The sequence below is a fragment of the Eptatretus burgeri genome, chromosome 7 (assembly GCF_056783735.1).
Source record: "Eptatretus burgeri isolate ZD-2024b chromosome 7, Ebu_testis_v1, whole genome shotgun sequence".
Lineage (NCBI taxonomy): Eukaryota > Metazoa > Chordata > Myxini > Myxiniformes > Myxinidae > Eptatretus > Eptatretus burgeri.
Window position 1 is genome coordinate 11,037,133 of NC_140967.1, and position 20,711 is coordinate 11,057,843.

The window sequence follows — 20,711 nt, forward strand, 5'->3', positions numbered from 1 at the left end:
TTGTATAAGTGTTGCCGTGTGCTCGCGTAATCGGTATTAGATCTGCATTGTCGCATTTGCTTTTTGTGTAAAATTGCATTGTGTTTCTTTTCCTTTTCTCTGTGCTTTTGGTGGAATTGAAGATGTGTGCTTTCCGTTCATCGCGAATAAATGTGCTTTGTGTTGAACTGTTTCCCGCTTCGCTTCGTCATTTCTTTCATTGAATCCTCATCTTGCTTCACGTAAAGGGTTGGTAGTGGGCTGAATACGCCCGATAATTAATCGAACCGTCGAGGCCGACGATAACACCGCTCGGTTATCCCGATAGTACGGAACGGGTCGCTTAAGTGGCCCGTGTCCGAAGTCGACCTGCGGCGAGGTGCGATCGCCCGGTCTACCCTCCGTGTGGGTACTTAGGTAGGTCGAATTTGGCGAGCAACCCTATCCCACGCGGGGGCTGATTGGCTCGATCGCGGTGAGACCGAAAGGTCCACCCGTGACTGGTTCCCAGCGTTAGTCCGAGAGGGTCACGACTGGATTGTCCGTCCGGTGGGCGACGTTCCGCGATTCGAGTTACGTGGCTGTCAGCACGCCGGCGGGCGCGAATACCGTAACAGTATGTATGTATGTGTATGTGTGTGTGTGTGTGTGTGTGTGTGTGTGTGTGTGTGTGTGTGTGTGTGTGTGTGTGTGTATATATATGTGTGTGTGTATATATGTGTGTGTGTGTGTGTGTGTGTATATGTGTCTATGTGTATGTATGTGTGTGTGTGTGTGTGTGTATATGTCTGTGTGTGTATGTGTCTATGTGTGTGTATGTATGCATGTGTCTCTGTGTATGTGTGCGTGTGTGTGTGGGTGTGTGTATGTGTGGTTGTGTGTGTCTATGTGTGTGTACGTATGTATGTGTGTGTATGTATGTATGCATGTGTGTGTGTGTATGTGTCTATGTATGTGTCTATTTGTGTGTATGTATGTGTGTGTGTGTATGTGTCTATGTGTGTGTGTGTGTGTGTGTGTGTGTGTGTGTGTGTGTGTGTGTGTGTGTATGTATGTATGTGTGTGTGTGTGTGTCTATGTGTGTGTATGTATGTGTGTGTGTGTGTGTGTGTGTCTATGTGTGTGTATGTATGTATGTGTGTGTATGTGTCTATGTGTGTGTATGTATGTATGTATGTGTGTGTGTGTGTATGTGTCTATGTGTGTGTATGTATGTATGTGTGTGTGTATGTGTCTATGTGTGTGTATGTATGTATGTATGTATGTGTGTGTGTGTGTGTGTATGTGTCTATGTGTGTGTATGTATGTATGTATGTGTGTGTGTGTATATGTGTCTATGTGTGTGTGTGTGTATGTGTCTATGTGTGTGTATGTGTGTGTGTGTGTATATGTGTGTATGTGTCTATGTATGTATATGTGTCTCTGTGTATGTGTGTGTGTGTGTGTGTGTGTGTGTGTGTGTGTATGTGTCTATGTGTGTCTCTGTGTATGTTTGTGTGTGTGTTCATGAAATGTAGATAAAAATGCACCGACTTCAACCCTCCCCCCATCCTGTCACCTCCATCGAAATGGGAAATATTTCCTACAATAAAAATCAGACACATTTTGGGATTAATTATTCTTTGTCCTTCCCATAAAGATTTAACGTCACCCTCTAATCACCCCATGTGACCGTTTCCCACTCTCCATAACACGTCCTCCCTCCCACGTGTAAATACCGTGTCCCCTCCTCCCCCTTTAACTGCTCCCCGACAAACGCTGCACAACTGTCTGTCCCTCGCCCGGAATCCCGCCCCGCCGCCGCTCCCTCCCACTAACACTCTTTTCTCTCCGTCGCTCTCCACACGCCGCCATGTCGTTGAATGCGCAGCCCCGATCGTCCAACAAGCTGCTGGAGGGAGCACATCAGATCATAGCCGGAGGATCTGCCGGTACGAGGGACCGTTGGGTAGTTACCGGGTGGGAAGTGGGTAGTTACCGGGTGGGAAGTGGATAGTTACCGACGGGTTGCTCGTCGCTCCGGAACTCGTAACCTCCTCCCTTCCTATTCGCTGGATCCGCTTCCTAAACCGAGCTTCCCGTTCGGTGTGTGTTCAAACAAACTCGTCCACGTACGAATCAACAAACGTGCGGCCTCCGTACATGAGTGTTCCTTTTGCAAAAGCACGAAGCCGTGCACCGCTCCCACTTCAGAGTAACCGGGTACATCTCTTATCCGTGACAAATCTGTCCGTACTGCGCACTTTCCGTGCATTCCATAACAATTCTGTGCACTTTTATTTGTAACATATATATATATATATTTTTGTCTCCGCCCCTCTTCCCGCGCTTTTACAAAGGACGACGATTTAGGTCCCGCCCCTTTTCACAGGCTTTTCCGGAAGCTTAAGCGCTTTGGCCCCGCCCCTCACGCGTGTTTTCACTGTGAGAGAGATCTTAGCTCCGCCCCTTTGCACGTGCTTTGACAGTGGCATTGCGTTCTTGGCTTTGCTCCTCCCACCGAGTTGTGACAGTGGGATTGCTATTCTAGCCCCGCCCCTTACTATGTGGGGTTCCTGAAGGACAACGGTTGTGGCTCCGCCCCTCGCACACTGTTCAATGCCCGACTGGTTTTGGCAGAGAGTGCACGACTTGGGCTCAGGGGCTGGAATGTCGGACGTACAATGTGTTTCTTATTGTTACAATACTTGAGGTTATCTGGTTACACATTTCATTTTACCCATCAACAGTGGCTAATGAACACTAGTGAAGTCTGTAAAATACCAGGTACTAATGAGGCGTGCATTACCTCTTGTCACTTAAAAAGGTCATTGGATCGACTAATGAAATGTCATGACTTGACATTTGACAATGTGTCAATATTTCAAACAAATCCCCACATTCGATGATCCATGCAGCCATGACTGGTCCACCAAGCAAGAGAACAATTTCATGTGTATAACATCTGGTTTGTCTTTTCAGATTTCCTCTTTGGCGTTCGAAACCAAATATCTGGAGTTTTTAATCCTTCTTTTCATTGTAATTATCCCGCATACCTCTCCAGATCTGCTTGTGGCGGCCAACAATCCGTGCGTAACGTTTCATGGGACCACAACAATGAGGGGGTTTGCGTTTGAAGCGTGAAAGGTTGTTCAAGGAGACAGACCCTGACAATGGCCAGAGAGGGCGGCGGTGGGAAGGGAGCACCTTCGACTCAAGTTGTCTTCCAAAGATGGAAGGAATTCCGGAAGAATGTCAGAGTTTGTGGAACTCGTCTCGTCTGGACGTTGAAGCCCCATTAGTGTATTTTTTTTTTCTTTTCCTTCTTGTCCGTCAATCCCATCTACTTAAAACTGTGTGAGGGTAAGAGTACCTGTATGGATAGTCACGAGGTAACCAGCTTGGAGGATCAAGGTGTTTGTGCTTTGTTGTGACTGTGTACAGTACACGTACTAGTGATATACTTGTTTAATATTGATTATGCATGTTGACTAGTGATGTGATGATACATGTTTACTAGTGATGATACATGTTTACTAGTGATGTGATATACTTGTTTACTTGTGATTATACACGTTTACTTGTGATATACATGTTTACTAGTGATATGCTATTTGCCTTTTTCCCATTTACCAAAGCTGGTTGTTTTGTTGTTTCGGTAGTTTTGTTGTGTTGGTGCAATTCGGTGGACGATAAGTGGATGTAAATGGGATTGAGGGTGTTAAGAAGACTATGACATGACTCTAGTGTTTTACCGATTACGATTTTTACTGTGTTTGACTTACCATCACCTATTTCACTGGCCACTTGCTCAGTGGGTGACCTTCTGGCCATTCCTGATAGATGTGTCCCAGCCCGGTGTTGACTGCCCATATGGAATGTGGGTGTTGGTTTTATCGTCGGCGTTAAACAACCAAGGTCATACGTGAGAGCCGAACACCTGTTGTCCTTGGCCACGTTTTAACAGGTCTATAATTCCTTGGTACGCAAAGCAGAATTAGATCCTCACGGTTCTATATGAAGATGTTGTGCGTAACCGGGGTTCGTACGCATCGTATAGTTTGTTATAACATGTACTTGTGTTGCTTTTCATCAACGCCTTTGGCAGGGAAAAAAAAAATTGATGCTTTTTTTTCCATGACAGCCTTCAAGAACTCGACGCAAGTCTTGGCACGTCCTCCCGAGTTCCCGACAGGAGGTTCGCTGGTCACTGTCATTTAGTTATTGCTGGTTGTGGATGATTGATGGTTGCACAGGTTTGTAAATGTGTCGGAATGCCGTGATGGTATACCCACATTGTAACCTAGTCCCAACCAGGACGGCCCTTGTATTCACCTGTCACCCTGGGAATGGGCCACCTGTAGAGACACACCTGCGCACTATTTGTGACTTTCAGACTCAACTAGGTTGGAGTGTTGTGTCCTCTTCAGTAACACGTCACACACTGCCACTATTTGCCATTGCAAACAGCGCCATCGCCATTCGGAGTAATTGTTATAACACTTTTTTTTTTCTTCCTTCTTTTTTCCCTCTGACTGTTGCATCAATCCGATGACGTCCTCACCAGTCCTTAGCGAATCGTCTTTCCTTCTCACCGGGCATGGATTAATTGTGCTCCTCCATATAGGGGCATACTTAGGGTCATCTTATCCTCCCCAGTCATGTGACAACACATAATGATAGCCAATTGTCCTATTTCAGGCAAGTTTTTCTTCATTTCAGAGCGTACAGTTAAATGTATATCTATGAAGACTGACTGTGAAAGTTGTTAACAATGCACACACTAAATTTAAAGTGCATTGCTTTATAATGTGTCACTCAATTTTGTTGGTGCTTGGAAGCATAATAAGCCGATCGAAAGAAATCTCTCATCGAGCGTGAATATCCGTTGTTGTCAATTATCATCGTGGTGTCTAAACGTGGTGATGGATTGTAAGCAACTCCTCCAAAAAACCGAGATGGCAGTTTATAGCTGGGTCGACATTCGAACCCAGGCGAGACAACTCGGAGGAAAGTTTGCATATTATATCGTATTTGGAAAGGAGATGGTATCCTGGAATATCCTGGTGTTGGGACTGGGTGGGGCGGGGGGGGGGGGTGGGAGATGAGGGGTTAAAGCACTCGGCATGGGTAACTTTGTTTTCCTTTCCTTCTCACCCAAATTTTTGCAAACACTATGACGAATTGGTCCTTCAGTGAAGCAACGGGTAGACTCTGCTAATCTATAATAGAGCGAATGCAGATTTAGTGTCTCCAGGTGCTTCTCGTATGATTGGTGATGTCGTTCAAGAACCAAGCGGGTTGCTCGCCTTTGGACTCTATTGGTTCACGAGTCAGTAAGTAATCACTATATTCGTTATGGGTGTGTGTCTGTCTGTCTGTCCGTCCCGAGCATAGCTCCGTGGGTTTTGATCCGATCCTGATAAAAATTTTGGTGGGAGGTTTACATCATGATCTAGTTGTGTTTTCCGGAGAATGGTCTTGCTGCGCCCATTATGGGTGGCGCCACGCCCAAAAAATATGTTTTTAGTGGGTAGCCGATTTCAAGTTACATCTTCTCCTTGGGGGTTTGTCGAATCTGGCAGGGGTTTCGGTATTTGGTTAGCCCAATGGCACCTGCATAGCACTACGGAGCTCGATTTTTCATTTTCATCCCAAGGTCAAGGTCACAAGGTCACGAACTTAGAAACTGTCAAAAAAATCAATAAATTGGGCATCGAGCTCCTAGGGTTTTCAACGGTTTTGAATGAAAGTTGGTATGCAAGTAGTGCTCTTTGAGTAGCACAACTTTCATCTTTATGTTTTTCCCAATTCCTGCTAGTTTGCCCGTGGCGTCCCCTCGAAGGTCAAAAATAAAAAAGGCGAACCGTGTACATTGCTCGTGAACCATCGCCGTCTCCAGACGTGTCTTATTTACATCTGTCTGGTACTGCAGGTGCCATAATATATTTCTGTGTTCCAACAGAGGTTTCACCAGAGTTGTGAAAAATCATTGTTAGCATCCTAGGTGTAAATGCGAGATGAAGTTCTCTTAACGATCCCAAGTCTTTGGTTGGCTGTCAGGATTGTTGATGAAATGCATTGGGGAAAGCTGATGTCGTTGTCCATGATGACTCCTAGATCTTTTGCCTGATTAATTTCCTTTGATGCAGTATTGTTCAAATAGTAGTTGGTTCTTGAGTTAAACCTCCCCACATGCAGAACTTTTCACTTGCTCTCATTAAAAGGCAATTGCCAAGTGCTAGACCAATTCTGTGCCTTGTCCAAGTCATCTTGCAGTCATATGACTTGATTCCTATTAGTCACTGGTTCACAGATTTTGGTGTCATCAGCGAAGATGTAATTGTAGTTTTCCAGGACCTCTGGCAGGTCATTGATGAACAGAATAAAAATCAGAGGTTCAAGGATGCTCCCTTGGGAAATTCCGCTCCTCACTGTAGTCCACCTTGAACTGGTTCTCCTGAGAGTAAACCCATGTTGACTATCAGCGAATAGGTTATGCATCATCATGTGTTCTGTTAACGCATAACGCACGAGACTTTCCTTTAACTTGACGATTACCAATGTAAAACGAATTGGGCGGTAGTTCTCTACAACCCTTCTTATGTTTGGGAGTAATGTTTGCTATCTTGCAGTCTTGAAGTAATCTACCTTCTTCCAGGGACTCGCAGAACATTAGTTGCAATGGTTGTTGGTGTATGGAGCCTGGCCCTGCATACTTGCATCCCTTCAAGTTTTGCAGTTCTGCTTGACCTTTGGCCTTTGTAATTTGAACATCCTTTAAAGCTTGGACATTGAATTTGTGATCAATTTCTGGCAAGTTTTCTCAGCTTGTGAAAACACTTGGTCATTTTCGACATGATTTCCTTGAGTATCCATCGAATCACCCACCCCTGTCCTTGTCTTCAACTTGCTGTTTGCATCCTTCCAAAACACCTTTTGGTTAATGCTCTTGTTCTTTATGAAGTTTTCCTCATATTTTTGATAGTTTAGTCTGGTTTGTTGACGTAATAATTTCCCTTTTTCTGCATATCTCGTGTAATCCAACTAACTGCACATTTCTGTATATTTTTTTTTCCAAGTTCTCAATTTTTTGCATGACTGGGACAAGGCTTCTCCTGAGATTTATGGCTTCCTGCATTTACTTGTTCCCACTCCCAGAAGGAACACTTTTTGGAATGAAGTCCCTCATGCATCGTTCAAACTTGTCCCTGAAAAAATGCCACACATCTTCACACGACATGAAGACCATCTCCTTCTCCCATAGAATCTCTTCAAGTGTTTTATTCATTAATTTGAAGTCCCCTTTATTGAGCTTATGTTTACAAGTCCTTCATGGTTTTATAGCACTTCCTTTAAGAGGGAAGTTCAGCCAGTACACAACAATGATCGCTGCTCCATAGCGGAGAAAGATAGTGCATAGAATTCACTGTATCCTCCACAATGTTGATCAGTAGGTCTAATATACTCTCAGATCCCACTATTTGTGGGGGATATGTTCCTGTAAAATACCGCGAATGGTGAATCCGCGAATAGCGGGGCATTGTTCCAATGGAAAAAGGGGGGATAGGTTCCCGGCGGTTCGTGATTCATAAGGGAATATCAAAAATCTCCAAAAGCTGCAAATATGCCCACAAAAAACGGTGACTTCGTCTGCAAAAAACACCACAAAAATGCGAAAAAAAACCCACGAATACACCCAAGAAAAAAAACCGTGAAACCACGAATATGCCCCCCCCACCCCCCAAAAAATGCGAACATGCGAAGCATAGGGTTGTGAATGCAGAAGTGGGTCACATTTTATCAACCGTGAATACGTGGGGTCTGCGAATAGCATAGTCCAACGGTATTGCATTCCTGCCCTTGATGTTGTCAGGTGGGCAATGTTATATGCTGAGATAAAAAGCTATCTTACGGTGAGTGCTTCAATGAAATCCTGGGCCAGGTGGTCAGGTGAAGCGTTCACAAGTCAGGAGCTCCAATCTATAACTGGGTAGTCGAAGTCCCCGGCGATATCTAAATGAAGCTCCGATCTATCACCAATGCTTCTCACAAGATCATTTAATTGATTCCCATTAAAATAACTACTTGATGGATTGTGGTAAACGCATCCCATGAGAAATTTAGACTCCCTTCTGTGTAAAGGAACAGAACACCAAACGGACTCGCTGAATTTTGATTCAACGTCGATCTCAATCCCCTGCAATCTTGTCTTTACATCGATTAAAACACCTTTAGTGCCGCTTTGATTCACGTCCAAATTGCTAAAAAATATTGTTTCCTGCAATTTTGGAAGAGAGGTTGTGGTGATTGTAGTGGAGCCAGTCTTTGGTTTAGCTTCTGTGATTATAATCACATCTGGATCCAAATGCTCAATCATAACTTCCAACTCTACCATCTTGTTGGGTAAGGAGTCTGAATTTGTGTAAAGAAGTCTTAACACATTTTGTCTTTCCTTAACTCGGTTTTCTACATCACTTGTACTTCCATCTAGTCACTGCTATTAGTCACTGCCCCACTAACTGCTTCTACACAATCAAATGCCTCATTTATTTTAGTGCTCGGAACATCATTATCTGTTTTGTTCTCCCGGACTTCTTCTGGAATGGAAATACGGAACTGGAGCATACTTCTCGGTTATCCTGCCAACCCACTCTATTTATGCAAGTGGAAAATAAACATGCCAGGATAGAATTCCAAAAAAACAACCAAACATGGAATGACAAGGAAGGAATTGCATCGCAATACGACACCACAACCCTTTTACGGATTTCCATCATGGCATCCTTTGACATTTTTCCATCTCAATCCCACAGCAAATATAATACACAATTACACATCTACAACTACCTCTAACAGAAACATCTTCATACAATTGTTACTATTCCCACCGATAACAAAAAAATGTCTAAAGATGTCGTGATGGCAATCGGTAAGAGGATTGTGGTGTTGTTCCTCCGTTGTCGTTCCTTCCTGCCTTGTTTGGTTGTTTTTTGGGGATTCCATCCCGACATGTTTTTTTCATTTTTATAAAATGCATTTTCCTGATTCGTTTAACTCTATTTTTACCGATGCGGATGCCAACGATGTCATCATCAAGTAAATTATTTTGAGGGCCATCTACATGTGGAACTCCCTCACCCCAACAACCTCAGCGATAGATCTCCTGCAAGTCTCTTCCCGAGATTACAGCAAAGTAATGCCTCGGACTTTTATTCACTTCAAATCGGGTAAGGATACTTGAATGGAACAACGACTTAATCAATCGTAAGCCTGATGTTGGCTTAATGGTGGCTGCCTTAAGATCTGCCTTAAGATCTTAGGGTCTTGAATTTGTGCCCCTGTTGCACTGTTACATAACGCAGATGGGTTGACTCAGCCTGTCGTTCTTCCGAGGTCGGCAAAATGAGTACCAGTGTACTGGCAATAGAGGGCACTGCAACACCAGCACAACTGCATCCCCAGAAAATTATGCAACCAACATCCACAAGCCGCACACAATAACTAATAGAGATGATACAGCAGGTCTTGTATCAGTAATTCAGATGACGTTCATTTGTTCATTGATGTCATCTTCTTCCCAGAAGGTTGACTGCCATGGATCTCCATTCTCCACCTCTGTCTATCTTTGTGATGCCCTTACACATTCCACACATGTCAACTCTATCTAGTCTGTTGTATCTGTCATCCATTTTCTCCTCTGCCTCACTCTCCAATGATTTCCATTGATCTTCGACTCCAATAATTGTCTCTGTCTACCATCGGCATCGACTCGAATGGTGACCGAAGTAACTGCATTGTATCTTTACCGCTGCTACCGAAGGTGGAAGGAGGTTGTGTTTTCACCCCTCACTGTCAATTTATTACTTGCAAAATGGAAGATTTTTCAAGTATATTGGTTAGTCGATTTTGTTATTCTGTCTGTCTGTTTGTCTGTCTGTTTGTCACCTACAGGTCACAATTTTCAACTGATCTTCACAAAACTTCACCGCATGGTAGAGTTTGTCAGAAGGAAGAAGCTTATTGTTTTTGAGGTCTAAGGATCAATACAGGCCAAAGGTGAACAAATTTTACAAATCTCTAAAATCCTCAATTTTCATCCGATTGACTTGAAATTTGAAGAGGATTTATATTTTAGGTGACTGAATTGAACCAGCCAATTATTTTTGAGGTCAAATTTGTTTTATGGATTTTGCAAGTATCGTGCTCTGCATGACGCCTTTTTCTTGCTTGCTTGTCTGTCTTTGTGTGTTCGTCTCTCTGTCTGTCTGTTTGTGTGCAGGATATCTCAAAAAGTTGTTGATGGATCCCGACGAAATTTGGTGTGCGGGTTGGATGTGTAACAAGGACAAACTGATTAGATTTTGGTGAAGATCCAGATCCGGATCCGACTACTAGAATGATTTAAGTGATTCTTTCCCATTGAGAGAGAGGGTGAAAATGATATTGGCGCAGGGGTGGCCGGCCCAAGTTAACCCCCTGACCCAAATTTGTGGTGCCAGGCGGTTAACACCGCCAACCCCCCGGGACGGCCAAGAGGTACCTTATTAAGAGGAGGGTGGACACGTTGATTAACAGAGATTTCAACACGTACTCGAGGGGCATGGCGGAGGGCAATGGCGGATGGGCGGAGGAGTACAGCACAGGAGCACTGCACCAGGACAGCACTAGGGGGCTTATCCACGAACCCAATACAATTACTAAAATACAATTTGTTAAAAGGAATACATTTAATCAATATACACAAATATTTACAAGGACAATAATTTAACAGGTAATAATAATAATAAATAAATAAATCAGATGGTCGAGGCCTTGCACACAGATGCAAATACAGACAAAGGGTGACCAAAATGAAAAGAAAACCCACCCTTTTTAAGTATACTGGAACTCAGCTTGGCCCAGAGCTGGTCCTTGTCGAACTTGGAATGGGGAGCGCTTCCACCAGCACGTGCACACGCGTGCAAAATGGCGCCGTCACTCGTAGCTGGGCAGATGTACGCCAGGCAATCAGCAAGCAGCTTTCCACACGAAGGCTCAAAACATGGCAGCCTTCCTCTTTCAAAAGGTGCCACCTGCCTCATGCGTTCCACACACCGACCTCATTTGTGTGCTCTTCCGATCTTCCGTTCTATCCAGACAGAAACCTTCCACAATCCACACGTGTGCAGGCCTGCCTGCCTGCCCTCGACCTCGATCACACCGATCTGCCGTCCTATCCAGTATGAACCTCCCTCACCCTCTTCCCTGTGCGCTCTGTCTCCTCCGCTATCGGGGCGTGTCCTCTTGCCCCCAAACCCAAGAATGCGGGGATTCTCCTATTTGTTGTTGTTTCTGGGACGCGTTTCCCAGCTGTACTGCCTGGCTTGGAATTAAAAAAAAACAGGAAAAAAAATCAGAGGGCAATCACGTACTGGGGAAATTATTCTCACTCCCTAAGCTAATTAACACCGCACCACCCCCCGTGTGGTGAAACGTAACACTTAGGCTCACAGGTTCCCTAACTTAGTTACATCGTGTCGCTTTTTACTCGTCCACGGACCAAGCAACTCCACACAATGATAAACTCACTATTAAATCCTTTCATCTACCCCCACAACTGTAACAATATATAGCACGATATCTCAAAAAAGTTGTGGACGGATTCGGATGAAACTTAGTGGACAGGTTTGGTGTGTGACAATGACAAATTGATTCGATTATGGTGAAGATCGAAATCCAAATCTGGATACGAGATTTATTTAATTTTTAAAGTGATTCTTCACCGTTGAGAGATAGGGCCCAAAATGTTATGTAGCATGATATTTCAAAAATGTATTGGACCCGAGATGTTCTCATGGATCAGGCATTACGTGGCGGAGGTATGCGCTCTACCGAGTGCCCTTCTAGTTCTCTCTTTGATGTTCTGCAGTAATATTCTCTTTTCTCCGGCCATTTCCAAAACTTCCTCATTAGTCTTCCTGTCTGTATAGGATATGTGCAACATCCTCGATTGCATTCAGCTTATCAGTCGTCTCTTTATTTGTTGTCCATATCTCTGCCGTATGTAACAAAGATGACAAAATGTAGCATCTCAACATTCTTATCCTCAGGTTCAGCTTCAGCTTCCTTTATGTTAACACGTCCTTCATTCCAACAAAACTGGTCTTGGCGATCTCAATTGTATTTCAGAACTCACGGTACGCATCCCTGGTGCACTCCTACTTTGATTGTGAATCTATCTGACAAACTGTTATCAAGTCTCACCACTGCTGATTGATTCCAGTACAGGTTCTGAATTATCCTTTTATCATGTCTGTCAATTTCCAGCTTGTCTAAGCACTCCATTATTTTCCGATGGTAAGCTCTATCAAATGCCTTCTCATATTCTATAAACCACATATACACAGGTTTTTGCACGGACAGGTATCCTTCAATGACGACTCCCAGGTTAAAGCACCACAGCCGACTCTGCTCGTGAGAAGGCCGAACGCCGAAATTCTGTGTTTGCTTCAAAATTTTGTGTCCTGAACCCCTCTATCCATGCCCACCCTTCTCAGTCATGCCCAACAGCTCCTGACTTCTGTGTTTGCACCTCAGAAGGTGGAAAACTTTCTGGCAACCCTCGACTCTGACTCTGCAACGAGACAGGACGGCATCAGCTCACGTATCCTAAAAATCTGCTCTGCTGCTCTTGCATTTCCCCTCTCTCTGCCCTTTCACCCTGTCATTCACCATTGGTCATCTTCCATCTGCTGCAAAATCGGCCAATATCACAACATCACATGAAAAGGTGCAAAAATGGATCTCCTTTACTACAGACCAATTAGCTTACTTCCAAGCATCAGCATGATCATGGAATCTATCATCACAGTTGACATAAAATAATTCCTTTTCTCCAACAGCCTCATCTCAGATCATCAATTTGGATTCAGACCCGGTCACTCTCCCTTGGACATGCTGCTTCTACTCTCCCAACAATGGATGGATACCCTCAATATCAGACATGAGATCAGGGCCGTCTCTCTGAACACAACTCGAGCTTTTGACACAGTCTGGTATCCTGCCTTGCTCTCCAAAACGTCTGTCTCAGGAATCCAAGGCCAACTCCACTCTTGGATTACTGACTTCCTCCACTCTGGTAAGCAACGTGTGGCTCTCAACAGAATCCTTTCATCTCCTGTCCCTGCCAAGGCTGGAGTTCCCCAAGGCTGTGTTCTCGGCCCCATATTATTCCTAATCTTCATCATTGATCTCACTGACTCTGGAAAATCCCCTTTTATCTTTGCTGATGACTCCGCTCTCTGCCGTGACATCTCTCATCATTCTGAGAGATAGGCAGGCTGCAGCCTCTTCACTCTCCTCAAAATTTGACAACATCACAAACTGGTCAAACACATCGAATATCCCTTTTCAATCCTGAGAATTCTCGCTCTCTCTCTCTCTCTCTCTCTCTCTCTCTCTCTCTCTCTCTCTCTCTCTCTCTCTCTCTCTCTCTCTCTCTCTCTCTCTCTCTCTCTCTCTCTCTCTCTCTCTCTCTCTCTCTCTCTCTCTCTCTCTCTCTCTCTCTCTCACTCTCACTCACTCTCACTCTCACTCTCACTCACTCTCACTCTCACTCTCACTCACTCACTCACTCTCACTCTCACTCTCACTCTCACTCTCACTCACTCTCACTCTCACTCTCACTCTCACTCACTCTCACTCTCACTCTCACTCACTCTCACTCTCACTCACTCTCTCTCCCCCCCGCCCCCCGAAAGGACCATACCGCAAACCCTCCCATCTGCTTTCTCCACAACCATCTCAAAGACGTTCAGTCACTCAAACTCTGAGTCTCACTCTCAGCCATGATCTCTCTCTTGGGCAAGCCACATTTCAAAGTTTGCAACCAGACCGGACGGCATTTTATTTGTTAATTTTTTTTTTTTGTCCGAGTCCGTCCACAACTTTTTGAGATATCGAGCTATATGTCATGTTAGCCCGATCTCTCAATGGTGAAGAATCACTTAAAAACACGAGCCATCGGATCCAGATCCAGATCCGGATCTTCACCAAAATTTCATCAGTTCATCCTTGTCAAACACAAACCTGTCCACAAAATTTCATCCGGATCAGTCTACAACTTTTTGAGATATCCTGTACACAAACAGACAGAAAGGGGTGAAAACAAAACCTCCTTCGCCTTCGGTGGCGGAGGTAATAAAACCAGAGAGTTGGTGTCAAAGCCACTCAATGCTCGCCTGTTTATACATTTATCGTTTTTAAAAGACTCGTCTAATCATATTTTTTATAAAGCATTGCAGTGAAGTCTGATCCAAATAATTTTAAAGCAATATATGTATTTGTATATTGTCATCAGTAAAAAATAGTGTGGTAGATAAAAACATGAGAAAGGAAATAACTTGGATGAAAAACTTTAACATTTTCACGCTCACGCTCACGCCGGGGGTATTGCTAGAGATCTCTGTTGTTCGAACAGGCGAGCTAAAAACTAAAAGATTTTTTTTTTCTTTAAATTATGAAAATAAATATATTTCCCCATTTTTAGCTCGCCTGTTCGAAGAACAGAGAGCTATAGCGATACCCCCGGCGTGAGCGTGAAAATGTTAAAGTTTTTGGTGCAAGTTATTTAGAAGCTTGCCATTCATTAACCTCCGCCATCGAAGATCGGAGGTTACTGTTTTCACCCCTTTCTGTTTGTTTGTTTGTTTGTTATCTTGCCAAAACGAAGTTTTTGCAAGATATGTTAGTCAGCTTGTATGTTTTTTTTTTTTTTTTTTTGTCTGTAATCACGCATAAAAAATTCTGCAGAGCACAGTTATCATTGGAAATTTTTGTAACTTCGCATATCAGAGGCCTATAGAGGTCCCTTTCAGCGCACAAAATTTTGAAGGTCAAAGTCAAAGGTCAAGGTCACTTTGTCGCAAATCAGGGGAGTCGACGAAACCCTTATTTTTTGAGTAATTTTGATCGGATCGTCTTCAAACTTCATGGGAATATAGTTCATGGTCTGGCGCTCAGCTGATTAATTTTTGGTGGCGATTGGCCTTGACCTTCATGGTTAGCGCCGAAGGTCAAACATATTTGACCCCAAGGTCAAATTTTCAAGTTTTAGGAACCATATCGTGTAGTACCTCAAATTGAACACCTCGATGAGTGCTTTCTAATGTCAAGCTTGAGACATTATGACGTCATTTGGTGACGTCATGAGGCAAACGCATATTTTTCATGGTTACTCTGTAGAACGATTCTGATCGGAATCTCTCGTCAGCAGATATTCCTCAAGGAGTCGCTCCTCTTGGATAGCAGCTCTGTTCACCTCAGTGTGACCTTAAAGAAGTCACACGTGGTCACCTTTTGGCAAGATACGGGTCACCCTGCGGGTGACATTGGTTTATTTGTTTGTTTACAGTATTACGGAAAAACTCGACGGATTTCGATGAAACTTGGTGGGGGGGGGGGTTAGGTATGGTCCAAGGATCATGCCATTAGATTTTGGACTTGGTCCCCCCCCAAAAAAAAAATTGTTCGAGAAAATGTTTTTTTTTTTGCATTTCTACATGTTTTAAGTGATTTCCAACCCCCCCAAAAAGAAATTGTTAGAGGAATTTTTTTTTTTGCATTTCTACATGTTTTAAGTGATTTTCAACCCCCCCGCCCAAAAAAAAATTTTGCAACTTTTTTTTCAACAAAATTTCGATTTCTGTTTTTTGCATTTCTACTTTTTCAGTGATTAGGATTTCAACGAAACTTGGTGGGGGGGGGGGTTAGGTATGGTCCAAGGATCATGCCATTAAATTTTGGACTTGGTCCCCCCCCAAAAAAAATTGTTCGAGAAAATGTTTTTTTTTTTTTGCATTTCTACATGTTTTAAGTGATTTCCACCCCCCCCCCCAAAAAAAATTGTTAGAGAAAAAAAAAATTTTGGAACTTTTTTTTCAACAAAATTTCGATTTCTTTTTTTTTTGCATTTCTACATGTTTTAAGTGATTTCCAACCCCCCCCCCCCCAAAAAAAATGTTGGAGAAAAGAACTATAACTCTGTCAGCACTGTTGACATCATATTTAATGAATAAGATAAAAGGTTCACTTGAGTAACCCAGCAGTATTGGCGGCGGAGGTTTTGCACTCTCCCGAGTGCTCCCCCTCTAGTTTAATATGTGTACTCGGACGCTGATATTTGGCATGGAGGTTCCTTTGGGGTATACTATTGGTGTAGTGAAGTTGAAATTAAAAAATAATTTCAATGTTTGAAAATTTTCGACCTGTTTTGAACTTAACTTTTTTGTTGCACATCAACGTTAAAGTTTTTTTTTCCTTTCTAATGTTTTTATCTACCACACTGTTTTTTACTGATTACAATATAAAAATACATATATTGCTTTAAAATTAATGGATCAGACTTCACTGCAATGCTTTATAAAAAAATATTATTAAACTAATCTTTTATAAATGATAAATGTATAAACAGGCGAGCATTGGGTGGCTTTGACACTAACTCTCTGGCTATTTTTCTACTATTGACGATTGGTATATCCCTTGCTGTGCCGCATTGTCTCATTCGCACTCCTCCAATGAAATTACATCGATTTGACGCATAAAATTGGTCTGGTGTTGATGTGGCGCAGGCATGATGGGCCAAATGGCCCTGCGTCCATGATGGGCCAAATGGCCTCCTCCTGCGTCCATGATGGGCCAAATGGCCTCCTCCTGCGTCTAGTTTCCTTGTGTGTATTGGTGATGTCGAGTGCACTATCAGGGAACTCTATCAACATTGCCCATATTGTGTGTATTGCGAACCACTCATTGAGAAAAGTTTGTCAGCATTCCAATCAGTTCATTGAGGATCAGGAGCATGATACGTGTTTGTTTCACCGGTGATCCTGCAATCCAAAAGTACACGCCAACCCGCAAGATGACGTTACGGCATTGCAACACAATATTGTCATGCTCGGAATGTTGAAACTCAGTTGAGTAAATTTATAAAATTCCACATATGCTTTATTTATTTGTCCATTGTTTACTGTTGTCCTTGTAATTCCTGGGAAAAGTACACTGATGTCTCATAATGTCTTTGTTTTGTATGGCTTTTGCCTACACGTTTGTTAGTGAGATTTAGTTTGAAGTAAAAAAACAAGATTTCTCTCCCTGGTTGTCTCCTCCGATTCGATAGGGCTGAAGCACACCCCGGCAGTGGAGTTCCACTTTACATAAATCAATTTCTCACTGTCCATGTACTGATCTTACACCTCCCAACCCCCAGGATTACCTGTAGCTGCGACTTCCCCTCCGCTCCCACCTCTTGTTCATCTGTGTTATATCATCCTCCAAACAGTGATGACTCCATCTACGTTTCTCTCTCTCTCTCTCAACATGGACCAACTTTTATCCACTCATCCCAACTCTCTCTTCGTCATATATGGTGATTTCAATCGTCACCTTGCAACTTGGCTGGGTGTTGGTATCTCTCACCAGAATTGGCACTTCAGCAAAGGACTTCTGTGACTCCTTGGGACTGACTCCATCTGTGAACTTTCAAACTCGGATTTCTCCCACCGGCAAATCTTCCCTTCTGGGTTTGGTAATGACCACCTTCCCCACCAATGTATCCTGCTCTTCCTTTGCTCCAATTGGTTCATCTGATCATGTGCTTGTGAAAGTCAACATCTCTCTGGTTATTACAGTACCAGAGAGATGCCTGAATGCTGATGAGTCAGGCAGTTCACTCAGGCAGATTGGCATGGACTCAAACCAGCCACTTATCTTCAGGATTGGTCTCCCATATCAACTGTCCCTGATGTTAACTCAGCCTGAGAATTCTTCCCTAAAAACCCGCTCTCTCAAAAAGAGATGAAACCCATCTCATCTTCAATGATCCTCCACTTCTTCCCACCTTTGGTATACTGAATCCTGTGGTGAAGTCGTTGCTCTGAAACGACTTGCCTTCTCTTCCTGGAAGGCTAATCTGACCGAAGGCAATCTTAGTGCATTCCAAAAAGTCTGCAACAAATGTGTGTCCGCTCTCAGGAGAGCCAGAAAACATCGGTCCAACCTCAAGAATGAACTTTCAAACGTTTCTTCCAATTGTCTCTGTCTCTGGAGTATGCTCCCCTTCCATCCCTTCCCTTCCTTCAAATGCCATCACAGCCGACCCCACTCGTGAGAAGGCTGAACGCCTCAGTTATGGGTTTGCTTCCAAATCTTGTGTCCCCAACCCTTCACTCTCGGTACCCATCCTTCACTGTCGTATCCAACTGCTCCTGGACTCTGTGTCTTTTGCGCCTGAGAAGGTGGAGAAGGTTTTCTTTCAAGCCTTGACTGACTCTGCTGCTGGACCAAAAAGGATCAGCTCATGTGTCCTAATAACCTGCTCCGCTGCTCTTGCACATCATCTCTGCTGTTTTCGCTCCATCATTTGTGCTTGGTCGTCTTCGATCTGATTGGAAATCCGCCAATATCGCTGCATTACACAAAAAAATGTGTAGACCTGTCAACTTACTTCCAATCATCAGCAGGGTCATGGAAGCCACCATCATCACCGTTGATATGAAATGCTTCCTTTTCTCCACCAATATCATCTCAGATCATAAATTTTGCTTCAGATCAGATCACTCCACCTTGGACATGCTGCCTCTTCTCACCCAACAATAGATGGAGACCCTCAATGTCACACATGACATCAACGCTGTCTCTCTGGACATATCTCGTGCTTTTGATGCCTTTGGCATCTAAGGCCAATTCCACATTTGTCGGCTATGTGTGGCACTCCATGGAATCCTTTAAATTCATCTCCTCTCCCTGTCAAGGCTGGAGTTCCCCAAGGAAGTGTTCTGGGCCAAGTCCTATTCCTGATCTTCATTAATGATCTCTCTAACTCTCTGGAAAATCCTTTTAATGAATTTGCTGATGACTCCACCCTCTGCCATGACATCCCTCGTCCTTCAGATGGGCATGCGACAGACTCTTCCTTCTCTTCAGACCTTGCCAAAATTACAAGCTGGTCAAACACTTGGAATATGTCTTTCAATCCTAACAAATCTCACACTTTTAATATCTCCTTCTGAAAGGACCATCTGGCAAACACCCCTACCCCCCAAAATCACACCACAATCCCTCCTCCTTCCAAATTTCAAGTTTTCCCTTTTGAGAGTTTTCTTCTGTTCTCATCTTGTCCACTCCATACATCCTCTCATGTCCCTCATTCCTCCCAACACCCATTGTATGTCCAAGTCTGCCTCAATTTTGGCCTTCACCTCTGCTGTTGTTTCAACAAAAATCTGCTGCTGCTGCATGCTCATGCTGTTTTATGGCGTTGTCGGTTGATTGGACTTTCACTTGCAGTCTGCACCGCTTTTTGCCGATGTTGGTTGGTTGGATTTGTACTTGTGGTTTTGTAATATGGGTTTGTGATGTGTGCAAGGTTTGAGTGTTGCAAAGCAGCACGAGAGAGAGAAGAGAGAGAAGAGAGAGGAGAGAGAGGATCACAAAGGGTTTCAGATCTTCTACACAAACATAACACATTTCCCTGTCCACTGATGTGAGAGGAGAGGTGATTTTGCTCGACAATATTAATACAGATACAAGTCTGAAGACGACGATGGTTCACGAGCGGTATTTGACGATGTAGAATGTAGATTGTTTCAGAAGTCAAGGATGAGACAAAGTGATAATGTTTGACCAAGTTATAAAAATTATCAACATGATGTGGTACGAGTGACAGGTTATTCGCTGCAAAATGTTGAAAACCCAGTTTCGTTCAACAACTTTCAAAATTTGACCTTTGCATAACCTTTAAAGGTCACAAAACAATGGTGTGGACATTAAAATAAGGAAACAGGATACGTGCTACAGCTTATTGGAGTTAGTTCGTCGAAGAAGGTCGAAAACCCAGCTCGATTCCCACAACATTGAAAATTTGACCTTTGTGAACTTTAAAGGTCAAAGGTCAAGGATTATGACCTTTGGTGCAAAACTTCCTCTGGAACATTCCAGGAACAATATAACGTCATATAGGCTATATGGCATTTCACACTCCTCGGATTATCCATACTTTGATGAAATCAGCGTAAAAACAAACTTGAAGGGGCACCATGGGCAAGGTGCTTGAGAAAGAGCAAAATGGTTTCAAGACTTTAGGTGGGGAATGACCTCAAGATTATGCATAAAAAAATTGTCATCCGAGCTCTCAAAGTTTGGGTGGTCATCTGATTTTTTGTCAAAATTCAAAATTTTCTAAGTTCGTGACCTTGTGACCTTGACTTTGGCATGAAAATGAAAAATCGAGCTCCGTGGGGCTATGCAGGTGCCATTGGGCTAACCAAATACTGAAACCCCTGCCAGATTCGACAAAACCCCATAGGAGAAGATGCAAATTGAAATCAGGTAACGCCTAAAAACACGTTTTTTGGGCGTGGCTCCGCCTATAATGGGCGCACCACGCCCATTCTCAGGAAAACACAACTAGATCATGATATAAACCTCCCACCAAAATTTTATCAGGATCGGGTCAAAACCCACGGAGCTATGCTCGGGACAGACAGACAGATAGACAGACACACACCAATAATGAATATAGTGGTCACTTATTTTTTTTCGTGAAAATATTTTTTCGTGAACCAATAACTACAGATACAGATATAACTACAGAATTATAACAGACTAGCTGAAACCCCGTCACAGACGGATTCCATTCATTCAACCACCTTCACCAGCAAACCCACACTCGAGGGACATGGACTGGACAGGGCGTGCTTGCCCCCGCCTACTCATCC

The 20,711-nt window shown here is 43.5% G+C and overlaps 1 protein-coding gene across 2 annotated transcripts in view; it reads left to right on the forward strand.

The window, feature by feature from the left end:
• Positions 1-1,721: 1,721 nt before the first annotated feature.
• SLC25A21 (solute carrier family 25 member 21) overlaps positions 1,722-20,711 on the forward strand; it is a 171,176-nt gene continuing 152,186 nt past the window's right edge. Inside the window, exons 1-2 of one of the 2 annotated variants that reach the window (XM_085887439.1) lie at positions 1,722-1,910; positions 4,103-4,156. In XM_085887439.1, coding sequence (XP_085743565.1) covers positions 1,832-1,910; positions 4,103-4,156 — 133 coding nt within the window. In that variant the 5' untranslated portion in view covers positions 1,722-1,831. The remainder of the gene's footprint in view (positions 1,911-4,102; positions 4,157-20,711) is intronic. The other variant, XM_085887441.1, reaches the window with a different exon arrangement.